Source organism: Hippocampus comes, unplaced genomic scaffold, assembly GCF_001891065.2.
Source record: "Hippocampus comes isolate QL1 unplaced genomic scaffold, H_comes_QL1_v1.1 scaffold47, whole genome shotgun sequence".
Taxonomy (NCBI): domain Eukaryota; kingdom Metazoa; phylum Chordata; class Actinopteri; order Syngnathiformes; family Syngnathidae; genus Hippocampus; species Hippocampus comes.
The window spans coordinates 957,377-976,899 of record NW_017806029.1 but is presented as its reverse complement, the minus strand read 5'-3'; the positions used below and the strand labels follow the sequence as shown (position 1 = coordinate 976,899).

The 19,523-nt window shown below is 41.3% G+C and overlaps 1 protein-coding gene across 1 annotated transcript; it reads right to left on the bottom strand.

Annotated features, from left to right (window-relative positions):
- Window positions 1-741: 741 nt before the first annotated feature.
- LOC109529281 (uncharacterized) lies at window positions 742-19,133 on the bottom strand. The gene is made up of 27 exons (XM_019892587.1): window positions 17,141-19,133; window positions 15,048-15,739; window positions 13,370-13,538; window positions 13,022-13,284; window positions 12,691-12,816; window positions 12,418-12,615; window positions 11,318-11,458; window positions 10,920-11,177; window positions 9,862-10,045; window positions 9,600-9,766; window positions 9,361-9,504; window positions 8,874-9,052; window positions 8,574-8,772; window positions 7,586-7,764; window positions 7,477-7,484; window positions 7,035-7,296; window positions 6,761-6,933; window positions 6,427-6,651; window positions 6,232-6,341; window positions 5,036-5,263; window positions 4,142-4,271; window positions 3,806-3,992; window positions 3,565-3,712; window positions 2,817-2,994; window positions 1,876-2,053; window positions 1,079-1,208; window positions 742-953 (listed from the first exon to the last, which is right to left on the bottom strand). Exons 2-27 carry the CDS (start codon window positions 15,726-15,728, stop codon window positions 780-782), a joined length of 5,019 nt encoding a protein of 1,672 aa, XP_019748146.1. The 5' UTR covers window positions 15,729-15,739; window positions 17,141-19,133; the 3' UTR covers window positions 742-779.
- Window positions 19,134-19,523: the final 390 nt, after the last annotated feature.

Here is a 19,523-nt window from a genome sequence, read left to right as displayed (position 1 = left end):
TTGCTCACAAAAGAGGGTTGAATCCAGAGGGGATGTTCCAGAACAGAGGTGAAAGAAAGCAGAAGCACAGGAGCCTGGCGAGGCATCCAAACAAGGCTAGCAGCTAAGGCTACTACGATCAACATTACAGTACCAACCCTTGTCAAGGCCAAGATATGCTAACCACACAACAAAATGAACTGTTAGCGGGCACCCAAAACTTTTTTTTTAAACTCCTGATACTTATACCGGTACTGAACAAACGAAAGCACACCTGGAGAATGATGAGCGAGCTGTATCTGTATTTATGTGACTTGTTTACAGCTGTCGGTTATGATTGACAATCAACTGAGCTAGCAATAGCATAGCCAACATCGGGGGTATCCAGTGAAAAATTTTGGATACATATAATATACGCATGTGTGTGTGTGTGTGTGTGTGTGTGTGTGTGTGTGTGTTTTTTTCAGTAAATAAATGTACACTCTTGCACCTTTACACACACACACACACACACACACACACACACACACCCTTGTAGTGCCACATCTCGCTTGTCCAGCCTCATGTCAAGTGGCACGTTAAACCACCCAGTAAATCTTGTTTAATTTCTGCCCATTTCTGAAAATGTGCCACTGAGCGAGCTGTTCGACATTTCAAGAACGGTGTGAATGCAATAACAGAAATAATTTTAGAAGAAAGGCCTCCGAATTGAGTTTTTCGATCCTCGTTTGTGTGAAATTCATTGTCGGGCATCAAATTTCCCACGAGGAATCACTTCAGAAATGATGCCGCTATTTCATTCAACGTCTGAGTGTGTCTGTGCACTGCATAACAGATGGATGTGTGAGAATCACCATCTTGGGCCGCAGTGTAGATTTGACGACTAGCCAGCGTTCAGTACCATCTGTGTGCTCTACCTCAAGCACATTATGACTCAGGTCTTTACGCGTCATCGTTACAAGGCGGTTCTCAGCCTGCAGCATTGCAGAGAGAGCAGAAAGAACACAGAAAACAAAAACAAATAAATGACATGAAAAAATATGCTTCATGACCACTCGTTCCTTTGCACTTTCAAGTAGCATGCAAGTGCCGGAGGTACCTGATTGTAGATGGTGATCGAACGTAGCCGGTGCAGAAACAGCAGCAGGGAAGGGTGCACGTCATGGAACAGGTTTCGGGTCTGATGGCTCTCGGAGCGCAGAGGAAGGCAGATCTTAGTTGTCCAGCTGCTAAGAAATTAAATGTAGAGGTTCATAAGTGGCTCACTGTCACATTGATGCTTGAGACAAGTGGTTTCAACATGAGAGCCAGAGATACCCATTGAGCAAATGAAAATGTGTCACAACCCAATAGTTTGGCCATGGTATTTTTGGGTTCAATGTACGTAGGGTAGAGCTGTGCAAAAAATTATCACAATTGTGTTTTTGATTCTGGCCGATCTCCATTATTATCACAATTTTTTTTTAATTGACAATTTTAAAGCATCTATACTGAAAACTAAAGAAAATAGTGTTTCAACATTTTTTTTAATCCAACTGAAAAAGACGACCACAAATAAAATGTATGAAAACCATTTTAACTCAACAGTATGACAAATGTGGAACAACATAAAATAAGTGACCTACTTTAGAGACGAGTGTGGGGATGCAATCATGCACTGTTCTCACCACCTTAGCGCACGGGCAAAGAAAAATCACATACTTTGTCCAATAGCGGCAAGTTAGTAGTGGCCTTACTCGACTATGCTCACATTTTTTATGCTTTCCACATAATCACTTGGGTGGTAAGTACAGCTTGAAATGATTAGAAAGATTTGTTGTGTTGTCCGTTTGCGAGGACACCGACCATTGACGTACCCTGCATCGGGTTACTTTACGCCACATTGCTTGGAAATACCTGTGAAGTAAGGAGTCATTTAACTGTGGGTCCAAGGGCCTATCATCATCCATCCAGTGGGGGAGTATATATCCCATGGGGCCGCAGGTCTTGTCGAAAAACAAATGGAAGCCATTGGAGTGAATCTCTGGACGGTCTGTGACCTTGAATACTGACTTAAAGCCAATGCCCTTTTGTCCTGCAGAGACCAAAAGGACACAGTCTTATAAAATACAGTAATACATTGACTTAAGACTTTTCATTTGCTCTGTGATGATGCTTGTTTGTGAATCAATTTAATGAAAAAAAATATTCTTCAAAAAATATGAATAAACATTCAACCTATATAGTTCCAAGAAAAATGTGAGGAAATTGGATTTTTTTAAAAAACTTATGAAAAAAATAATTTCAAAAAGGAAAACAAATAGAATATGCAAATCCAGAGGTGCCAAACTGCTAGTATGCAAGGGCTGATTGCAGTTGTAAGTTGTAGTATCACCATTCACCACTAGATGGCAAAAAAAATGACGCAGTTGTGCTTACAACTGCCTCATACTACAACTTGATACAGGCCTAAAAAAAAATCTGTTGATTTTGGACGGATATGCAGGACTAATATTGTATCTCAACTGTGTAAAAATTTTGAGTGAGTGGATTTTTGTGAAAAAAAAAATACAAAATGAGTTGTTGCAGTTGATAGTTTCTGGTTAAGCAGTTTGCCATCCTCAAGTGGTAATTTTTATGCAAGAGAGTTCCTTGCACTGGAAAAAAAAAATCTGTATATTTCTATTTTGTTGTTTGCTTCAAACCCCTTGTTATTGGGTTTGGATCATGGATCTTTGATAAATGCATTGAAAAATGTACTATCAAAATTGAAGTATATTTAAAATAGATATTTTCGTCCATATTTAAAACAGAATTTTCGAGCGGTGATAGGCGATTTTGTAAATCCTAATACATACCGATATATCCATATTTGTGTTTGCCCTTGGTACTTTGACCCACATCACATATAGCCTTTATGTTTGCCTCCTGGAAGCCAGTCTCATTGTTGAGAATGGTGATGCAGTCCCTCTCAACCACAAAAGCCAGTGCTGGAACAACATCAGAACCTGATGGGTAATTGTTGTCATCTGCATTCTGGAAATGGAGTAAAAGTTAGAATGAGTTGCATGGTTGCAGATGCAATACTGTGTTTCTCTTCAGTCGAGCACAGCTTCCACATCTAAAGAATGCGTGATCCTCTGCTTGCCCGTCAAAGTCATCGTGCACAATTTCAACTCATCCAAAAATCAAAACAAGGCTACCTACAAGAAATTATAGCATGTGCATGTCCGTTTAGAAATAGGCATGGGCCACATTAAAAAAAATAAAGAAAGAAATTTCTGTTGATGTACAATCTGCCACTGTATTATTCACAAGCAATTATTTAACAGCGAGATGAATCGAAAAAGAATCCACACTGTATATCTTAAGAAGCAAATTTAAGAGAGGAAAGAAAATGCGAAATTAATGTCACTCATTTTACAGGATTATTGATAATGTAAATACACGGTTAGGATGACAGAACCGAGCGGGAAGTATATGGCTTGCAGGCACACGGTCTTGAGATGCATCGGCAATTCTACACACCAATAAACATGTTTTGAAGTGCAGCAACAGATATATAAATGCAACAGATTTAAAAAGTGTGTTAAAGGGGACAAACACCTGAATGAGTTCCAAAACAAAATGTGTGTCTTTGCTGTAGAGCTCGGTCGAGAGGCGATCCAAACTTCTGCCAAGCCGGTACTGGTGGGCCTGGATCAGGTTTTGACCTTCAGATGTCAGTTCCACACCAATACCAAACTCTTTTTTTCTGTCATAAAAAGAAAAATGAGTGAAACATATCGTTGGATTACTTTTGGGAAACTGAATCAAACAAGTAAAAAAAAAAAAAAAGACAACAGACCTTATTTCCTCAATTATTGCTCTGTGAACATCTAAAGTGGGCTCAGGTTGAGAAGTGGCCAGCTCGTCCTCATTCAAATCCAGAAGTTCTGACGGATTGCTGCACACGGCTTGGGCTTCGCTGCAGTTGTCCGACATCTCAACAAACAGTTCTTCTTCGGCCGATTCTTCCTCCGCTAGATCTTCTCCTTCTTGTGCAATTCAAATAGTATATATCTGTATTCTATTTGCTCGAATAAAATTGCATCTATTTGCATGATGTATTCTTCTAGTCATTTCGAATTTAAAAGCAATCAAATGAACAGCCAGAGAATAATAACGTCTTGCTGCCAATCACCTTGTTGAAGGCCGTGGTTGAGAGGACTGGAGGATAAACCGCTGTCTGTTGCGTTGTTGTCTGCTACACCCTCATCGTCACTCATGTTCTCGCCTGACAGACTGCTGCTCTCAGAATCCACCACATTAGACTGAAGTCATAAACAAAGCACATTGTATGATCACTTTGCCAGAGCTGGAATACATAAACACAACCGACAACGATGAGACATGACATAATTCTTACCGCCCAGGCTTAACGTATTAATTGTGCAAAATTAATTACGGGGGGGAGGGAATAAAATGTAATCACAGATTTCTGTTTCTGCACACTAGATGACAAGGGACTTTCCCTCTGTGCCCTAGTTATATTTATTAGGCACATCAATGATAGTGACATGTTCGATTTTTACCAAGAAATGTTGGAGAAAGACATCATGGCTTTCAAAGTATCTCATTTGAATGTTTGGAATAATGACAAAAAAATCGCCAAAGAACCAAAGAGTGAACTCTCAAATGCTTTTTGTGGTGGCAACAGCTCATCTCTAAGTTGTTGTGGCCTCCTGACTACTTGGTTGAACATTGCACGAATTCTTTTCGGGTGTGGAAAAGACAAGTTGGGAAAAAAAATGGCTTTAATTTTGTGGTTTAAGTTGTTGAGTTTTTCTTTTTTTAATTACAATTGAAAAACGATGCTTATTGTTTCTCGTGAGCACACTGAATTCAAATATGATGAACAGTAAAATTGATTAATTAGTTACAAAGCCTTCAATAAATTATATTTTGGCCAGGGCCATTTGAAAATAAAGTGCTGTATGAAATGATCAGTCAATTTCTATCTATTTTTAATAAAACTGGCATTTAAAGCCACATACATTGGTATATTCAGTTACATTGAAATAAAATGAGCATTCACCTGTGTTTGGACTTTCGGCTGATGTAAAGGTCCTGAGTATGAGGCGCCATTTGGGATCTGCGATGTTGTCAGCTTTTTTTGGTAGTCCTTCAACCACTCTGTGATGCCCATAAGGATTCCAAGTCGATGCAAACAGTTTATGTGCCTCGGGTTTGACTGGGCCACAGTGATTAGGACCAGTTTTGACTTTGTTTGACCCAAGACTCTGGACAAAGGCTCTAAAAACACCTGAAGGTCACAGTCAGTTGAGAGCAATGATACCAGTGATGATTTTTAGGAGACGTGTGTTATTTCAAAAAAAAAAGAATGATTCTACTGAAATAAACCATGAATACGATTCATCTAATCCCACGAATAAAGTGACCATTCATCTGGCACATTTTACTTTAGAATGTAAATATTGTGGAACGCCCAAGTCAATGACAATCCTTTCCCTGACTTCAAAGTGGTTAATTTTAAGAGATGTGAGAATGGGAATCAATTTGTGCTCCTCAAGCAATGTTTTAAATCGCATGTTAACATTTCTTATCTTTAATGGTTTATATAGTTGATCCTAAAATAAGTAGCACACTGGTATCAAACTCAAGGCCCGGGGGCCCGATCTGGCCCGCCGGGTCATTTTATGCGGGCCGCGAAATCAAATCATGTGTGTCAACTTGCGTGATCCTCGCTAAAATCTGTACCGAAATGTCAAATTGTCATGTGTAAGAAATAACGTTGAGATTTTGCAATAATGATTTTGCCCTGTTTCCACTCGCTTGAATTACAATTAAACAAACGATTGTTGTTGAGTTGACTGATTTCCAAACATTCATTCAAAACAAACATTCATTTGTTGTGAGACGATTAAACAATTTTGTGGTTTCACTGTAATAACGGCGCTCCGAGAGAAGACGTAATTCCAAAGTGGCCCGCGACAAAAATCAGTTTGACACGCCCTGGAGTCGCCAAATCGTTTAACTGTTGCAGTAGCATAAAACAGACTACAGGTTTTACCCAGAAACATTTGGTTAAACACTAATTTGCTTTTCACTTTAAAGCTTTTCAAACAGTTTGAAGTTTGTTTTTAACATTTACTGTATGTACAATATTTGGATGGACGAAGAAAAAAGGTCATTTTCAATTTAACGGACAATCGGCTTAAATGGATGAACATGTTCGGCTGTATAAAGACTTGTAAATACAGTGCAACTAACCTGCTGCAAAAGAGCCTGACAGATTCTATTCGGAATTCGAACCAAACACTCCAAAAGGAAATTTGCCACTGTAGTGTAACATGACATGTCCTCTTCAGCTCGAGACAGATCTAGACCCAAAAGCAAATTTTAGTTAGATAACAAGGCTGTGTTTTCAAAAACAATGCAAGGGAGGCTTAAATATTTCTCTGCTACCTTCTTCAGCCACAGCCGCCGCCAGGGAACTCTGCATATGATTCGCCAGGAGGGCCGTGGGAGCATTTGTGATCCCATCGGCTACAACAATGGACACGAGGTGACCAGCTGTCCCCACGGGGTCAAGGGTCAAGGCGGCGTTGGAGAAATACGTGTCTCCTGTGTCGGAAGTGATTCTGAGCAACAAACTTGGCGCCACCTCCAACGCTGCCAAGCCTGTATTTGCTGTCATTGGTCAAAACGGAAGATGTCAATAAGGCCATTGCATCCGAGAATTGTTTCCAGAAATTTTCTATTCCTACCAATTTCCCACCTTGTCTGTACAAACACCTACCTGCATGTCTTTCAATAAAATCTTTGAGGGAGCCATGGAAAGGTTTGAATATAAGCTCCCATTGACTCCATTCACTTAAATCCTCTAACAGAGGACAAGAATGCAAACTAGCCAATGCCTGGAGCTTTGAAACCTCCCCAAGCCGCCCCACTGCTTCACACTCACTTTCGGCACTGGTGACAGCGAACAGAAAAAGCACTGGTTAGACTGGTTCGTTTGTCAGGATTTGTGTGCGTTTGATTTCTGGCACCGGCAGACAATCCATAGCACTCACCTTAAAATGGGATGCCGAGCAAACAATGTAGACTCATAAAAGACCAGACTCGGTCCTCCTCCACCGAGGTCTTTCTGGCATTGGACTAGTCTGGCCAGTGCCTGTAGCGAGCCGTAGCCCAAGTTGCGACTATCCTGCACTCCATAATGGGACCGCAGTGCCAACTCAATGTGGGACAGCTGAGGAACGTTGAAAAGAGAAGAATATGTTTCCACTTCAAAATCATTTATAGCACAGAGGGCCTTTAGTTTACAACAGCAGTCTGGTCGACAGTGGCGACATACATAAATTAGTACAAGCGCCCTAGTTTACAACTAAATTACGTTATCTTGCAAATGCATGTAAATAAGTGAGCACTCTAGCATAGTGAGATAACCAAGTCTTGAGCTGCAAGCCAGGAGCTTTGAAACCTCCCCAAGCCGCCCCACTGCTTCGCACTCACTTTCGGCACTGGTGATAGCGATCAAAAAAAGCACTGGTTAGACTAGTTTGTTTGTCAGGATTTGTGTGGGTTTGATTTCTGGCACCGGCAGACAATCCATAGCACTCACCTTAAAATGGGATGCCGAGCAAACAATGTAGACTCATAAAAGACCAGACTCGGTCCTCCTCCACCGAGGTCTTTCTGGCATTGGACTAGTCTGGCCAGTGCCTGTAGCGAGCCGTAGCCCAAGTTGCGACTATCCTGCACTCCATAATGGGACCGCAGTGCCAACTCAATGTGGGACAGCTGAGGAACGTTGAAAAGAGAAGAATATGTTTCCACTTCAAAATCATTCATAGAACAGAGGGCCTTCAGTTTACAACAGCATTCTGGTCTACAGTGGCGACATACATACATTAGTACAAGCGCCCTATTTTATAACTAAATTATGTTATCATGCAAATGCATGTAAATAAGTGAGCACTCTAGCGTAGTGAGATAACCAAGTCTTGAGCTGCAAGCCGTTTGTAACCTTAAAACGTTGTGTGTCAGGGCCATCCTAAACTGTGGCGCTTTAATGTACTTTCCTATTATTTTATTAGACGTCGACTCACTTCATCTTGACCACCAGAAGTATTTTGCCCACACTGTTTGATGAACTCAAATATGTCTTGTTTGGTGGGTCTGGAAAAACTTCTTGCAGATTCCATGCCACCACTTCTCAGAATCAAAGTTGGACCAAGCACGTCCTGCAGTAGCTGCATTCAACACAACATCGATTTGTTTTTCAAGGACTCAAGTACCCAGGACCAACAGTTGGCATCCAAATACGCACATAGATAGTAATTGGTACCTGAATATGTTTCGCCAAGAATCCCAAGAAGCTGCCTTGACCCAAGGAATGAAAGTCTTTGACCTGGAAGTGCTTGGTCAACTTCCCCTCTATGATGGCAATATCAGCCAAATGGATGGCTGAGTTTATCGAGGACAGGCTATCTTTTAGGTACTGCTTCACTTTGGCTGAGAAATAGATTCAGAATTAAGGGAATTAGTTGTGAGAAGATGTGTGGCAAAAAGACATGTCGGCCCATCCTTTACGCATCTTGAATTAATACCTTCACTGGGAATTGATGTGGCAGGTCTGTCTTCCATTGGATCATTTTTTTCAGAGGTTTGGGGATTTGTTTGAATATAAGCTCCCATTGACTCCATTCATTTAAATCCTCTAACAGAGGACAAGAATGCAAACTAGCCAATGCCTGGAGCTTTGAAACCTCCCCAAGCCGCCCCACTGCTTCGCACTCACTTTCGGCACTGGTGATAGCGATCAAAAAAAGCACTGGTTAGACTAGTTTGTTTGTCAGGATTTGTGTGGGTTTGATTTCTGGCACCGGCAGACAATCCATAGCACTCACCTTAAAATGGGATGCCGAGCAAACAATGTAGACTCATAAAAGACCAGACTCGGTCCTCCTCCACCGAGGTCTTTCTGGCATTGGACTAGTCTGGCCAGTGCCTGTAGCGAGCCGTAGCCCAAGTTGCGACTATCCTGCACTCCATAATGGGACCGCAGTGCCAACTCAATGTGGGACAGCTGAGGAACGTTGAAAAGAGAAGAATATGTTTCCACTTCAAAATCATTCATAGAACAGAGGGCCTTCAGTTTACAACAGCATTCTGGTCTACAGTGGCGACATACATACATTAGTACAAGCGCCCTATTTTATAACTAAATTATGTTATCATGCAAATGCATGTAAATAAGTGAGCACTCTAGCATAGTGAGATAACCAAGTCTTGAGCTGCAAGCCGTTTGTAACCTTAAAACGTTGTGTGTCAGGGCCATCCTAAACTGTGGCGCTTTGATGTACTTTCCTATTATTTTATTAGACGTCGACTCACTTCATCTTGACCACCAGAAGTAGTTTGCCCACACTGCTTGATGAACTCAAATATGTCTTGTTTGGTGGGTCTGGAAAAACTTCTTGCAGATTCCATGCCGCCACTTCTCAGAATCAAAGTTGGACCAAGCACGTCCTGCAGTAGCTGCATTCAACACAACATCGATTTGTTTTTCAAGGACTCAAGTACCCAGGACCAACAGTTGGCATCCAAATACGCACATAGATAGTAATTGGTACCTGAATATGTTTCGCCAAGAATCCCAAGAAGCTGCCTTGACCCAAGGAATGAAAGTCTTTGACCTGGAAGTGCTTGGTCAACTTCCCCTCTATGATGGCAATATCAGCCAAATGGATGGCTGAGTTTATCGAGGACAGGCTATCTTTTAGGTACTGCTTCACTTTGGCTGAGAAATAGATTCAGAATTAAGGGAATTAGTTGTGAGAAGATGTGTGGCAAAAATACATGTCGTCCCATCCTTTACGCATCTTGAATTAATACCTTCACTGGGAATTGATGTGGCAGGTCTGTCTTCCATTGGATCATTTTTTTCAGAGGTTTGGGGAGTTTTCTCATTGGCCACCTGGTCCTGTGGGACAGCTAGTGAGCCCCCACAGATTGCCAACTGAAAAAGCGCTGTTGCTAGCTTGTTGCCGGACACTTCTGTTAGGAATTTCCGTACATGCTGCAATAAATAATAAAATACAACACAATAGACAAAACAATGTAGATGAATAGGTGATAAACCCATACAATGCATGCAAAATAATTCATAAGACAGGCTCAAATGTGGTGGTCCCATTTTCTGCCTAAGATTTTGTGTCTAGTTCATGTTTGTGTGCTTTGTGTATGTCAATGTTCTATGTACTATGTTGCTCACAAAAGAGGGTTGAATCCAGAGGGGATGCTCCAGAACAGAGGTGAAAGACAAGCTAGATGTGTGTGTGTGCTCACTCACACATCTAGCTTGTCCAGCCTCATGTCAAGTGGCCCGTTAAACCACCCACCCACACACCCACACACACACACACACACACACACACACACACACACACACACACTTGTAGTGCCACATCTCGCTTGTCCAGCCTCATGTCAAGTGGCCCGTTAAACCACCCAGTAAATCTTGTTTAATTTCTGCCCATTTCTGAAAATGTGCCACTGAGCGAGCTGTTCGACATTTCAAGAACAGTGTGAATGCAATAACAGAAATAATTTTAGAAGAAAGGCCTCCGAATTGAGTTTTTCAATCCTCGTTTGTGTGAAATACATTGTCGGGCAACCCCTAAACTACACCGTCTAAAACTGTCAAAGCCAAAGGGGAAGCAGAGCTGGTCGCGCCGCACCAGGTCGTCATGGTAACAAAAGAGAATTGAGCGTATCATTTTGGTGTAACCCTTGACAACTGTTCAACTTTCACGGCCCTGTTTTCAGCAATAGAAGTACATACTTTGGAAGGTCTCCCGCGTATCATTTTGGTGTAACCCTTGACAACTGTTCAGCTTCCCGGCCCTGTTTTCAGCAATAGAAGTACATACTTTACCATACCAACATACATCCTTATGCAATCCAGAACTCAACACCTTTTCTGCATTTGTGAAGACTGCCAGCACCACTTCTGCTGCTGTCAAGGAGGCATATTTTCTTCTGAGTTCCAAGTTCCCAGCAAAGACAGAGCTTGTGGCTTTTACTGGCTCAAGGACACTCTTCTTGAGTTTTATCAGATGCTCCCGGGTCTCCTCTTCCAGCTCTTTCCGAATAGCTTCTTTCATCTCGTTCATTTCGCTGTGCTCAAGACGACTCACTTTGTTTAATGTCTGAAGGAGACACAGAGAGAAATTTCATCCAAATACTTTTAAGGTGTTTGATTCATTTTAAGGATGACGAAGAAAAAGAAAAAAAGAATGATCACTCCAAAACAAAAACAAACAAACAAAAAAGTCGCCCAAAACCTTACCGCGATGGGCAGCCCGAGACTGTGTATCCTGATACCCAGCTCGTAAGGAGACTCACAGTTATAATGGTCAGCTAGATACTTCATAAACTCAGCCAGGTCCACTTTGGGCTCTTTTGCCTTTCTCCTGTAATTGCGAAGTTGCTAGAAACAGGAAAACAAGAAAACATGGAGAATGAGCATAACTCATGTGCCTTTATGTACAGCGGTGGGAAAAAAAATAAATAAATTGGCCGCCCTTGTTTCTTCAGTTTCCTGTTAATTCTAACCACCTGGGACACCTAAAGGTTCTTTGGACATGAGCGATTGCTCATGTGATAATACCGTATTGGCCCGAATATAAGACGGTGTTTTTTCCATTGAAATAAGACTGAAAAAGTGGGGGTCGTCTTATATTCGGGGTCTAGACATTATACCCATTCACGATGCTAGATGGCGCCAGATATCAATGAAGCGAATGCTGAACTTGACTCCCCAGGCCAAAGTGAACCCCTGCCACGAAGAATAAAAATAAAAATAGCGGTAGCACGAAGAAGAAAAATAAAAAATAGCAGTAAGAAGGAAAAGAGAAGAAAATAATAGAAGAGATAACAGAAAATGGAGAAACGTAGCGACAATCTGGAGAAAAGTGGGTCGAACATCGGCCAGGTTAACCGGCAGCTGAGGAGAAGTTATGATGTAATTTACATTTAAAAAACCAGAAGTCATTCATTTACGAATGTGATTGCACTTTAGATTTGAATGAGGCAAAATAACATGCTTTTTCTCTCAAATATATTGTTATAATCATTTGTTTCAGATGTACTGTAATTATTTTCTATATAAAAATTAATTTGGTGTTCAAAAAGTCTTTTTTCAAACTTGAGTCTTGAAAAAGAGGGGCTCGTCTTATAATTAGGGCCGTCTTATATTCGGGCCAATACGGTAGTTAAATTGAAAAACTGGTCTGTAGCCATTTAAAAGGGTTTTCTTCGCGACCAAAATCACAGAGGTTCTTTACAACAATTTTATGTGCGTGACTGATCAGCAATTATTTTGGTCGTTATAATTATGATATGAAATGTTGATACTATTTACATTTTAACCACGATTTGAAGTCGCACCTTTAAGATGTCTACTGTCTCAATCTGGACAATATCATCATCCTTGGTGTTGCTGTCAATCTTGAACATGCGGTGGATGACGGGGAGTTTGCAAAGAGGTCCCAGGTTTAGCTCTTCAAAGCGTTTCTTATTTTTTAGACCGGCCAAATTCTGTCCCAGCTCATAGAGCGTGCAGACGGACGTCACTGCTTCAGTGGACTGGAAGATAAAGAAAAATCCTTGAACACAAAGTACGATTTGGAGACTTTTGACTTGATAGGACTGGCTACTAACCTGTATGTACATTGTTATCTCTTTCACCAAGTAGTGAAGGTCGTTCAGGGCCTGAATACTACGAAGATTGAGTCTTTCTAATTCCTTCGAAGTCAGTTGCATTAAAATACACGTCCTTGAGATCACCTGGGAAAAGCAGTCGAGAATTATTTGTGATGCGTCTGAGCAAATTCACAATGTTAAACCTTTGACTTTTTTGCAGTGTCTCTCCCTGGATTTAATTTACATAAATCGTTTGCTTCAAGGAATACAAAGCAAGGTTCAAAGTGTATATGACTGCATTGCCAAAAGCTCTCTCATTTCAAAAAAAAACATACGTTCGTTTTTTTACCTTTTCTTTGGTGACCAGCTCTCCCTCTCCTGCGAGATCTCGTATCACATCCTCCATCAGACTGCTGACCGCGTCTGGATCCAGATCTCTTTTCTTCTTCCATTGGACTTCATCGTCCACCACCGCTTCCATGGCCCGCACATTATCTCGATGGACCTCTCTCACCTGGGCATTGTAAGCTTCCCGAAACACACTCGAACTGCATTCTCTCCGAGCTGCATCACTCTTTTTACTCGTACTGGCTGCAGCGTCTTGCTGTAAAGCTGAGGAAAAGACATTAAAAAAATTATTTACGGTCATCAAAATGAGCACATTCTATTCTGAATACAATCATATTTGTGTACGTACCAGCAGTTCCAGTACCAGATGGAATTGGGAGGTTATTGGAGGAAGATGATTCCAAAGTGTCATACATGGATAAGTACAGTTGAAAAGGAAGCTTTTCGCCATAGTGATGAAAATAGCAAACTTCCAATAGATCCATGGATGGTTCAGTTAGTTGGTATTTTCCAGCTACCTGAAACACAGTAATAATTTTTAAGAGTCTATCTAGCTAGCTAGCTATCCAGACAGACAGACAGACAGACAGACAGACAGACAGACAGACAGACAGACAGACAGATAGACAGATAGATAGATAGATAGATAGATAGATAGATAGATAGATAGATAGATAGATAGATAGATAGATAGATAGATAGTTAATTTATCACGGCCACGCTGCTCCTCGCTCGCTAGGTAGTCCAGTCCTGACTCGGAGGCGACCTGATTGGTCCTGCTAGTATGCTCGTCTTAAAGATGAAAACCATGCAGTTGAAAGTACACAAGGCCCAATACCTAAACTTGTAACTTTCTGAGCCTTTGTAGGCTCACAAGAAGTCACCAGGGTAGTTCTCACCATCTGCCGTTGTGACAGTGGCAAAAAGCACTCCTGGCGCTTGATAGGAGTTGTTAAGATATGATTCCTCTCTGTGTTGGTTCTGTTCAAACACTTGAAACAAAGAATGTCGAATGCTGTTGAAGGTATTTCCTGCTTACTGTGATTACAATCACCTTTGGTACCCCCTCACCCCCACTACTTTTATGACCCCTCCAGAGGACATGTCAACATCAAAAGAGGAACTGTTATCTCAAGTATCTGTGTTTGCTATGAGTACTATTGATCTCAGTCTCTTTCCTGGACATCTGTTTGCACACTTAAAACAACGTATGTAGTGTTTAAGTTTATCTTCTGCCTCCTTGGTTGATTAACGGGCCCCCCAAGTGTCTTCTGTTGTCCCCCCGCACCTTGGGTGGGTCCCTGATCGCTGTTTAGCCCCCCTGGGAAGACCTCTTATCTCAGGATGTATGCACAGCGGGGGTTCTGGAACTTGCCATCACACCAAATGGTGGGTAGTGGTGGTTTGGTCTCATCTCACCACTCCCAACTTCTTCCAGCCACACGGAGTCAGATGTCATGTTACTTTCTTTGTTTCCGGGATTTGCATGAGAGGCGTACCTAACCGTCTCTCATTATCATATTGTCTCTATATAATCTCATGAATGTGGTTCTTCTACGCTTCCTGTTTCAAATCTGGACCCCTCAGGAGCCCAAATCGATTTGTAAACTGCAGAAATAAATTAAAAGCCTTCGAAGGAACTGTTCATCGCCTCCAGCCTTTATTTGGATTACCAACATTCTCCTCGTCCGAAATTCAACGAACACGCGGGGAAGAGGAGGCCGCTCTGACCCCAACAGAGTCTATCGTATGGGTGTGTGATTGATCTGTGGATGATGCAAATGATATGATGATGATATATGATGATGATAAACAAATGGCGGAATAATGTGGAATTTAATGCCTTCTGATAGGCCCTTTGGCATCAAGCTAAGAGAGTAGAGAGGGCTTCGTGGTGACCTGGTGCAGCGGCGAAGTGGAAAGTTCAACAACCGGCATAATACTATCAAACTATCAAGACTTCGAAGATTGACAGAATTTTTTTTTTTTGCCTGCACAAGCAATATTCTATCAGTGGTTTGACTCACCTCTAAAATTCTCTTGTGCAGTTGTTGTTGGTCCAATTCATCAGTGAGCTCGGGTCCAGCTGGAAGATGTTTATCAGGAATGGGCTGACTTGATGAAGCTGAATCTGAACTTGAAGGTGTCTCTGTTTCCGATATTCCATCTCCAGGTGGACCTTGAGGTGGGAAGCGCTTGTGGATCACCAGGTCCCCTATCACTACCAGATCCCTGTCTAAGGTTGCTACCAGGTCAGCAATTGAACTGAAGCCCAAAGTGCTCATTTTCAGCTTATGGTGGAATTTTAGCCTATATTCTGTTGCCAGATGCTTCATAAGAATCCCTTTCGGATGTTCTGTCATCATGGTCACTAGATTTCTCACCTTCGTGACCTTCTTTTTTTCCTTTTTTAGTTTGGTGGGTTCACAGACCACAGCCGCAGCTATAGCACTCGCACTAGTTCCTGCAGCTTCAGCGTCAACTGTCCCAATATTGTCCTTGTAGTGCTTGTGAAACACCACATTTCCTTCTACAACCAAGTCGTTCTCCAGGCAGGCTAAGAGAGCAGCATTGGACTTAAATCCCAGGTTGGCTATTGATAGGCTCCGACGGTATGTCTTGCTATAGTACAGACTAAGTTTTTTTATGGGGATCCCTCCTTGATGCTGCTTCACCATGGCCACAATGTCTTCGAGAACGGTCTCCATCTTGATTAGTTCTGCCGGGTGGAAAAACACGTCAGCACTCCATAATTAACACCACAAAGCAGTTCCAAAAACGTATAACAGCACCTTGAAGATAGGATGTTAAGAACCAAAAAAACACGTGCTTGCAAATGTAAAGCATCTTTTTTTTTTTTTTTTTTTTTAAAGCGGCTAAAAGATTACCCTTTCGGTAATTTCAAATTCATTCCCACTCAATTTTTGATCCGAATATGAAAGATGTGTTTATTGACGGCTCTTCCCACAGAATGACTCTGAGGTAGGGGAGTGCCCAAGTAATGGCAGCCTTAGCAATTATATTTGCCATTGATGCGTACAGTAATTGCACTCTCTTGGTGAGTCAGACTAGGGCAAGGCGTTCATCATTGTCTTCTGGAGTTTCAGTCTCTCTAACAGTTCTCCTGAGCACTGGAATAGGATAAGGTTATTGGTCAGCATGGGACATAAAAGCCCCTACAAATCATGTCTAGGTAGCCCAATATATTTTGGAATAAAAAAAAAAAAAAAAAAAACTAATTTCTGGATGTTTTGCATACATTTATTCATTTATTTATGTATTTATTTATTCTTTTAGGACAAAGCACCAACTTTTTTCTTTCTGACTTTGCATACATTCGTAAAGGCGGCTGAGGATGAATCAGTGGAGACTCCAATTGAGTTGCCGTTCAGATTCGAGTTATAGCAGGTTCAGAGCAAGTTGTTGCGTGAAACGTCACAGGAGAAATGTTTGAATTTTCTGGTTTCAGGGAATTATTCTCAGGGTTTCTGTTCCAGACCAATTTTATTTTGTATTTCAACAAAAAGAAGGCATTTGTAAACATTTGCTTTGACTTTGGAAAGCAATGACTGAACTAGTAACTGGGTCAGTTTCGAAACAGTTTCGAGGACAACATCAAGCCTTCTCTCTTGTATGTTATTGCTTGATCGTTGATTAGTCACAAGAAAAATCTGTCAAGAAACAGTGATGAGGAAAATGTGTTTTGTAATACATGTTAATATCAAATAAAACAATGATCCAATTGTTCCATTAATCAATGGACTAACCAGTAAAATAATCAATTTTACAAATATTCATTTGTGACAGCCTTAGTGGTAAACACTCGATCGGTGACCAGGAGAGCTTGAACTCAAAATCTGCATTAGCTATTTGATGAGAAATTCAATTTCATCAAAATGATAAACAGAGTGCACTGACACAGGGCTTTATTTCGTAAAAACCAGGGATGGGCACAATTTTTCATTCGTGTTACCTGATGTATGACAAAAATTGTATTTTAAAATAGTTTTTAATTAGCATTTCAATTGCCTGGTGTAGAGCGCTGGTAACTGCAGACTAACAGAGCCAAACTAAACATACAAAACATAAACCACCTCCAGCCATCAAATCAGTGTCTTACCTTTTCTTTCTCCTGGATGTCCAGATCTCCTTTAACCAGTGAAACTGAGCCAGAAAGCCTATTGGTTTAGCTTATAAATGCCTCCCCCCCATCCTGTGGTGTTTCGATCTCTGCAGCCAGAGAGAAATGAAACTGAAAGTAAGAGGCTGGCTCATTGAAATGTACTACTGTAGTTGCTACTTGCCTCACTCTCATGTTCCTGTAATATGCAACTGTGTTATATGATATATTATTCAACGTATCTTCTCAGATATATTGGCATGATTTTTTTTTTTTTTAACTGATCTGGATGTTTAATCAATGAGGCTATGGGACCATCTGATTTCTCCAAAAACAATCAGAGAACATGATATCCCGTTTGAAATTGACAAAATACACTTATTTTTCTCATGAGTTCAGAGGAAATGAATACAGAGCAGAAAAAGGAGAAAAGAAGTCATGCTAAAGATACAGAAGAGATAGTTTCTCTTTCCTGGCCACCCCTGACTGAGTCCATGCTGACTCATGCATCATGTGATCTGCAAATGAAACTGACTGGAGCCTAGTGAAACAAAACAGAAATTGCAATTATGTGCAGTGCTGGCTGCTGGATTCTGAGCTGCCACTTCATAATTTACCGTTACCTTGATTTCCCCTCACCAGAACAACAAAGTATGTTCACCTGTCAAAATACCTAAGCCTGCATTTCCTTTTGTCCACATTATCCCATATGTCAGCGTCGATGTAGCCACACAGACACACTTACAGTTGGCCCAAGGTTATTTTGATTTAAAAAAAACAAAAACAAGAACATCAGTTTGATTAGACATCGGAAAACAGGAGCGCTGAGAGCCAACTTGTCTTCAAAAATGTACTTTAAAATGTACACACACAGTAAAATAGGTCGGCATAACCGAGTTTGCAGGATAAAGGTGAGATGTGAGCCAAGGCCAACAGGAGTCTAAAGGCCAAGTTGGACAGCTGGCTGACGTAAACCTGCATTCCCTTTGTTGCTAATCTTGATTTTATAAAATGTGAAGTTGCGCTGCCGCTTTTTTCTCTGGTTGTGAGGTGGAACAGCCTGGGACTGAATTGTAAATCCTCATCTCTAGAGTTTGAAAGATACTGATACGCAAATGTATTTTCTTCTTTTGTGTGGTTGTACACGGGATACAACTCGGTGGGCTGTATTCCATCCGCCAAAGATTTTAAGCGGATACATGTAGGGATATGTGAGAATAAGAAAGATACTACCATTCAAATGTATTTGACAGTTCACCTGGGAGTGGTTTAAGTGCACTCGCGGAAATGCCCACAATGCTGAGAATGGCATGATTTTTCACACTTTTCCATTCTTTCAAATTTCATTTCAAACCTCTATATATGCTGTTTCCAATTTAGAGGAAGATTCTATTTTCACTTGATAGGGACTTTAAACTTTTTAATGGTGCCTTCAAGGAGCATAGGCAACAAAGGACACTGATGAAAAAATATGGGATGCTGTTAAATTGATCAAATTGAAATCTATACATTATAAAATGGGGGCTGGGGAAGGGGGGGGGGGCTTTGAAGAGGGTATTTTTATATACATGCAGTGTAAAACGAAACTGGGGCGGCACGCCGGCCTCACAGTGAGGAGGTGCAGGGTTCGAATCCGGCTGTGTGGAGCTTGCATGTTCTCCCTGTGCCTGCGTGGGTTTTCTCCGGGTACTACGGTTTCCTCCCACATGCCCAAACCATACATGGAAAGTTAGTGGACCTCTCTAAATTGTCCCTAGGTGTAATTGTGAGAGTGGTTGTTGGTCTTTGTGTGCCTTACGATTGGCTGCCGACTTGTTCATGGTGTCCCCAGGCTACTGCCCGATGACAGCTGGGATAGGCTCCAGCACGCCCGCGACCCTTGTGAGGATAAGGAGATCAGAAAATGGATGTTTGGATAAAACGAAACTTACTTCCAAGATTTAGCACCATAAAGATGACCAAGAAAATGTTTTATCGTGCCCTTATTGAGCCAATACACACACACACACACACACACACACACACACACACACACACACCTAGTCACCAAGAGCAAAAAGTACCTTTCAAATTTACTTTGGCTTCTCATAACGGGTTTTGCATATTCCTACATTGTGGAGGCCCTGCAAAGAGATGAGTACACTTGTCAGATGAAAGCAAACAATTGAGTGCTGTAAGTGCAGTCTCTTGTTGAATTGTCCTGACTACCACGGCGTGGACAACAAATGAACACATCTATTATACTCTTATCATTATTATTATTACGTCGTGCGGATGTTGAATGGCGCACGTTTTTTAACAACAAACTTTCAGAACGCGTCACATGAAAACTGTGTTATTACTGAGAGAGGAACATCCAACCTTGACACAGCAAATCAGAATT